This window comes from Rhagoletis pomonella, unplaced genomic scaffold (genome assembly GCF_013731165.1).
Source record: "Rhagoletis pomonella isolate Grant_MI unplaced genomic scaffold, Rhpom_1.0 Rhpom_scaffold_00003, whole genome shotgun sequence".
NCBI classification, from domain to species: domain Eukaryota; kingdom Metazoa; phylum Arthropoda; class Insecta; order Diptera; family Tephritidae; genus Rhagoletis; species Rhagoletis pomonella.
This window is the reverse complement of record NW_023458557.1, coordinates 67,219,219-67,225,767: the sequence shown is the minus strand read 5'-3', so window position 1 is coordinate 67,225,767 and position 6,549 is coordinate 67,219,219. Positions and strand designations below refer to the sequence as shown.

Below are 6,549 nucleotides of genomic sequence, written 5' to 3'. Positions count from 1 at the left end.
TGCCTATTTCTCGTTGTTCGCTTTGTGTTGCCGCAGTATTCGCCACAATATGGATGTATTTCCCTGTATTTATTTACCATTCCTTTGCCCTTCCTATAAATATAATAAAAATGCATGCCGTCGTAAGATCGCCGAGCCTAAAGTTCCAAGCCCCAATTTCGTTGAAATTTCAACGGGAACCCGGTCCTTTTTTAATGATTATGTACGCATTTTTAATATCGAAAGATAAGGGTATACACGGAATTTCCGAATTTTCCCCAAAAGAATAAGCAATAAAATTCATAGCCAGGGAAAAAATTTTAGGAGGATAATGGGTAAGTTGAATTCAAGTCTGAATCACACTAAAGTCGATGTTAAAACATCGCTGAAACTGGCATCGATGTATCGTCAATTTAGCAATTTTAGAAACTTGTAAACATCGATGGCAAACATCGAGCTTTGAACCGATGTTATCGATGTTTCAAAAATATCGATGCATCGTTTGCGTCCCTAATTGCTGAATCCAAGGGTTAAACGCCAAAAAATATATTAAGGGGGTTCGCAAAGTACCGTCAAAGTAATATTATAAGTTTTCGCAGTGTTAAAAAATTGTTGGTTGTGGTTTCAAGTGCTCTATACATTTCTTTAAGCTTTTAAAGTTTACGACATACAACAATACGACACCGTTGTGAATCATGAACGAAAGACACAAGATCACGTAAGAACAAGAGAGTGAAAAAAGTCGATTTTTTTTGCGGGTTCTACGCCATCTTGTTTCACTGGAAAACGAGCGAAAAGTAAACAAAGCAAAGAAAACAACGAAAACCAAAATTAGCCAAAATTATTGTCAGACACTTTAAACGCACAATTTAGGTAAAATGATGCAACAAAATGCTTTAAAATGTGTTGTCATGTTGAATTAACTCTTTTTTACTTGAATAAAAGTGTAAAATAGTGGTGCTTGTGATGTAAACAAACGCTCAGGTGACGAACCCGCTTTCGCAAACTTTTTTCTCAAAACCAGTTACAAATACAACGTCGCGTTCTTACGTGATCTTGTATTTTTGGTTCATGGTTGTGAATCCCTCAATTGATATGTGAACATACTTTTACCGGCCGTCTTCACGTGCTGGAAAATCTCGCTTGCGTGACGGCGCATGCGAGAAACCGCACGTGTAGACCGCAAAAAGTACGAAGCATGCCTTTTTCTCGCATACCGAGCGGTATGCAAGCTCTCGCTTGCTTTCTACTGTCATTTTTGTTGTTTGACAGCTATGTTCTCATTTCGCAGAATTCTTCAGAGTAGCAACATCGTTTCTTTTGGAGGCAAATACAAGTTTAGAGGCAGCCATTTTTCATTTGAAAATAGTACACATCTCTTTATGCAGATTTTCTAATTTTCTCAAACTTTTAAGAGCCTGCAAGGCTTGAACCGTCTTGTTTGGCGACATTTACAAATGAAAAAGTATGCTGTCAAATGCGCAGTCAACAAAACTCTATCACGCTTGCGAGAGAAAAAAGCAGAACGCAAGCGAGATTTTCAAGCATGTGAAGACGGCCGGTTACATATGATTAATCAAATGACTATCCCCTGCCAGCCAAAAGTGGTGAAAAATCTGGTGAAACCGCGGGTTTCGGTCACTTCAAAACTGGTGACATTTTTATGGGCGGTGTGCAGATTGTCACCACTTTCCCCCTGTACGTGTGAGCCTAGCATCACTGTCGATCTCATTCAGATACTTCGTAAGGAAAACATATAGCTGCACTCGTCTAGCATTGCCCACTTCAGCTGGCACAGGGTTGCATTCTCTTCACAGCGAATTCAAAATAACCTTAAAAACTTTAAATAAAAAATCTTGAATTTTTTTTTGATTTTTATTTTGCAAAATTTATTTTCCAAAATGCATTGTTAACCTAATATACATAGTTAGTAATCAATATTATGAATAAAAATTACAAATAACATTAATAATAAAGATATTTTTACATACATATGTGGTTGCTTAATTGCTTATTATTACTACTACTCCTATGCATATATATGTTTTAAAAAGTTGCAAATTTTATATTTTAAAAAATTTAAGCGATTTTAACAGTATTATAATCAAGAGAAAGGTAATCGATTTACCTCTCTTTTAATATACATTGACAGTTGCAAATAATTTGTAATGGAGCACAAAAATTCAGTTTCGTTACAACTTTGCAAAATTTTACCACTTTTCCACTGCTTATATATAGCTGTTTACAAAAGTTGCAAAGTTTTTATGAAAACTTAAAGCGATTTTAACGGTGTTATAATCAAAAGAAAGATAATCGGTTTACCTTTCTTTTCATATATATTAAGGGCCGGTTACTCAATGTCTGGTTAACACTAATCTGCGGTTAAACATCGTTATCGACGTCTTCGCCTCCATGCTTACAACAGGGAGTCGGTAACGTCGATAAATATGTTTAACGGGAGATTAGCGTTAACCAGACAATGAGTAACCGGCCCTAAGAGTTGCAAATCATTTCTGGTGGTTCGGAAAAATTAAGTTTTCTTACACCTTTGCAAAATTTGACAAGTTGGACCTACACTTTGAAGGTGCTCCTGTAGTTGAAGGTGCTGAGGGCGGAGGGTACCCATGGTGCTCCTGGCGATGAAGGAGCTGAGGGAAGAAGGTACTGGTGGTGATCCTGGCGATGAAGAAGCTGAGGGCAGAAGGTTCTAATGGTGCTCCTGGCGACGGAGATGCAAGCGTTGAAGGTGCTGATGGTGAATCCCAAATCTGTAAACAAACAAAAATATCACTGAAAATTTATAAACATATAAAAAGTCTCAATACATACCTTAAGAATGTGACTAAGTGGCTGCTGTTTTGCAATCTAAAAGAAGAAATTACATTATAATTAAATAAAATTGTTAAATACGTATTCTTACCTTCAAAATTTTCGCAAAGTGACATTTCTTCACAGTATGTATACTGTCATCAAAATTCCGATGTTTCTAACTGGCTCGCTCTAACGCATAGCATTCTTATTAGAGTACGAATTCTTATCGGGTATGTAGCTCTAACCAAGGGACATTTTTTTGACAGTTCGAACAAAAAATGTGTAAGTGTGTGGGTGAGATGACTAAAAAGTTGTAAATCGTTTGAATTTTAGGGGAAAGTGGTGAGCCAAGGTGTATTAAACAAGGTGGTGTTGTGGCGACAGCTGAGTTTTTCGGCGTGGAGGCCATTACGTCAAAATGATGTGTTTGTTGTAACTCATACCAATGACAGTATGGACATCAGCGTATAATTTGTTAGTGTAATTTTTTACTTATATACGGCCATCACCTTGTTAAATACGTCTTGTGGGGAGCCGTGGCTGGCAGGGTCACTGTTCTTGTAGGGATGTGAGCCCCGTGTAATCGAAACGAACATCGATTTTTGAAATTAGCCCATATCTAATTTGAAAACAAAATAACAAATAGTTGGGCAAAATGGTTTGTGATCGCTGCGAAGTTAAATTATCCAAAGTTGTAACACCGGATCCATGGAAAACAGGTTCGATGAAAAGAAAGATAAATGAGAACAAGGCCTTGTCGACAGCGAGAGACAGACAAAATCCAATTTCTAAAAGTTTAGCACCCTGCAGGTCGGTATACATACATGTAGAATTGTCTTTTTCTCGGAATTTTACAGGCTACATTTTCTAGGATATGTCGACAAAAAGTGCATCAGATTGGCTCCCATTACTGTCAGGCATGTGCGTACAAAAAAGCAATCTGCGCCATGTGTGGAAAGAAGCTTCTTGATATAAAGAATTATAAACAAAGTTCAACTTAAAAGGATTATGTTTTTTTACTTAAACATAAATATTTAACAAAAAATGTACAATGTAATTACACTTTAAAATAAGTTAACTTATGTAAAAATATGGTTTTCAGCTATTAGCTTTTTTTTTCTTGTTTGACAGAGAGTAACTCAGAGATTCTTTGTCAAATTCTAGTGGCATTATTCCCAAGTCGCCACTGTACCGGTTTTTAACAATTTGTAGGTATTTTTTACCCCGAATCGAAGTTAAACGCTTGTCTTGTATAATAAGGACGTTGTCTGCTTCTTGTGTAGCTTTTGCTGTTCCAAATACGGAGCTAGCTGTGAGATCCTCTTCAGCACGTTCTTTGCGGGGATGCATAACCAAAGTAACATGAACATTATTTTTAGTAGCAAAAGATCGAAAAGCAGATATTATAGCATCCTGTTCCCAAAACTTGTCGCTTTTCAGAGTCATTGATGTTCCCATCATGAATTGTAGGTTATCAATTATTACATGACTAATGTCATGTACATATTGAGCATGTTCAACGGCTTCCATGACTAATTTAAGCGGTTGTTGACCATGAAATGTCATGAAATACAGCGGGTAACGCTCAAATGCACTTGTCCAATATTCAAACTCATTGAGCTTATCCTCGAGAGAATATCCCACAAATTGTCGGAGGAGTGTTGCGGCTAGCCGGCAATTTCGGATTTCAAAAGAACCCCACAACGTTGAGACTCCTTGTAAAGCCAAGTCCAAAGAATATTCGCTCATAAATGTCGTCTTTCCACTGCCGGTAGGACCAGTTAGTATTGTTAATTCTCCTTTTCGGTGGCCTTTAAGTATTTTATTCAACATAGGATACCGTTTCCACTTTACGCCATTGACTTTTTCAATGTTTTGCAGCTCACTAAGAATATCATTTTTTAGTGCGCTAAATGTGGTTATAGATTTGTGGCACATAGGTGTTGCTTTGTTCAGAATATGTTGCAAATTGAGTCGTTTCCTGTGAGCTTCGAATGGAGCTGGTTCAGTATCAGTCGGTCGTATGAAAAAACAGCGTTTATCTTCCAACTTTTTTGAAAAATTCTTCGCCGCGTCCCAATTTGGCGTATCAAAGTCAAACCAAAACACAACCTCTTTAAATTTTTCAAGGCATGGCAAACATTCTTGAGGCAGTGTTTTTAGGCCATACGGTAAACATGCAATTGAAGCTATAAAGAAAAAGGTAAAAAATATATTAAAAGCGCGAATTATTAATCATATGTTAGTTAAAGCAAATATCAACTCTGGTGACGGCTGCTGTGGTGTAGTGGTTAGCAGTGTGCGCTACCATTCCTCAGGGCCTGGGTTCAAACCCGGTTCAACCCATCAAAAGAAAACATTCCATACAAAAAAGGAAGGAATGTGGAGTGGAAGGCCTCCTGACTCACAGGAAGGCCTTTCGGAAGGGCTTTTAGCTCCTGAAATTATCTACTGGGTAAGGCCCAATGTGCGTATGTACATTCAGCTTTTTGATTTTAGGCAGTTTAAAGTTTAAAATTACCTACTGTTACTCAAGCGCTGCATTGCTAACACCATGAAGTCCATTAGTTTCGATACCAAAACCACTCGTGTGGTTTTATGAGCTGAACTGCATATCAGTAAACCAGAATAATTAAAATTCTCTATTGTTTCCTCAGTCTTATCGGATAAATAAAGAATTTTCTCACCCACGATCTTATTTGCGACATTACGTATAGGGAAGCTAAGGATATTAAGAGTGGACTCATACTGAGCTCCCAAGTAGTCCAAGTCTGTAGATTTAAGACCCTTAATTCCGAGGTTATCACATATGCTTTGTGAAATTGGTTGTAAGGTTGTGAATTTAGTTTCATAGTTCACATCTTTGTACTTTGCATCGCCTCTGCACTTTGTTTCATATAAAGGGAGCACGTCTGTTAAATTTTTCTTCACATCACAATTGGGACAAAGGAAGAGCCCTGCAAATAACCTGCATAAGAAAAAATTTTACTTTACATGGTTCAGAACTCACCGGTGCGTTTATTTATATAAGCATCTATAGCAGATTTATTAACACATAAATAACATTCCACCTGCAAACATGTGGCTCCATCTTTGAATGGCAAGCGATGGTTCCTCAAATGTTTTTTGAATTCAAACATAACCTTTGGGTCCACATTATTGTCAACACTTGGTGGCAGGGTGAAATGTTTAATTAAACGTTTTCTAACCCTGAAAGTCATGCTTCTACTTAATAAAGTCCACATATTGCTATTGGCAAACGTTTAGTAGCCAGAATATATTTTTATTGTCCTATTAACATGCGTTCTAAATACATGATTCAATAATTAATACAGATTCATGATCTAAATATGAGCTTGAAAAAGAAATCAAAACAATTAGAAAAAGCCTCGAGGTTGAAAGCCGGCACAGTATATCGACAAAACCGATAATTCTATCTTAAGGAGCACACGCACTAGTAGCGCTCTTAAGCAGTAGCTCTGATCCAATACTTTTCGTGAAAAATCCTATAAAACTGTCAAACAGCAAAATTACTCTCTGAAGTGCGAGTAAAAAGTGAGTAACAACAAAAAGTACAAGAATGATAGAATACAAGATTGCGCCGATTGCAGCAGAATTCGTGAGAGTAATTTTAGCGTGACGTCATCGTAGAGTTGACAACTGAGAGCGGCGAGAATGAGGGCGACTAGTGATGTGCTGAATTGTCCCCAATACTCGGTACCCAATACTTAAAAAAGATTTCGGTACCCTATACTTCCT

At 37.3% G+C, this 6,549-nt stretch overlaps 2 protein-coding genes across 2 annotated transcripts; one reads left to right on the top strand and one right to left on the bottom strand.

Annotated features, from left to right (window-relative positions):
- The first annotated feature begins 3,394 nt into the window (after positions 1-3,394).
- Positions 3,395-3,895, top strand: LOC118735388 (cysteine-rich PDZ-binding protein). Its single transcript, XM_036465107.1, has 2 exons — positions 3,395-3,600; positions 3,662-3,895. Exons 1-2 carry the CDS (start codon positions 3,446-3,448, stop codon positions 3,789-3,791), a joined length of 285 nt encoding a protein of 94 aa, XP_036321000.1. The 5' UTR covers positions 3,395-3,445; the 3' UTR covers positions 3,792-3,895.
- Positions 3,805-6,307, bottom strand: LOC118735387 (twinkle protein, mitochondrial). The gene is made up of 3 exons (XM_036465106.1): positions 5,801-6,307; positions 5,316-5,747; positions 3,805-4,979 (listed from the first exon to the last, which is right to left on the bottom strand). The coding sequence occupies exons 1-3, from the start codon at positions 6,033-6,035 to the stop codon at positions 3,889-3,891; spliced, it is 1,758 nt and encodes a 585-aa protein (XP_036320999.1). The 5' UTR covers positions 6,036-6,307; the 3' UTR covers positions 3,805-3,888.
- Positions 6,308-6,549: the final 242 nt, after the last annotated feature.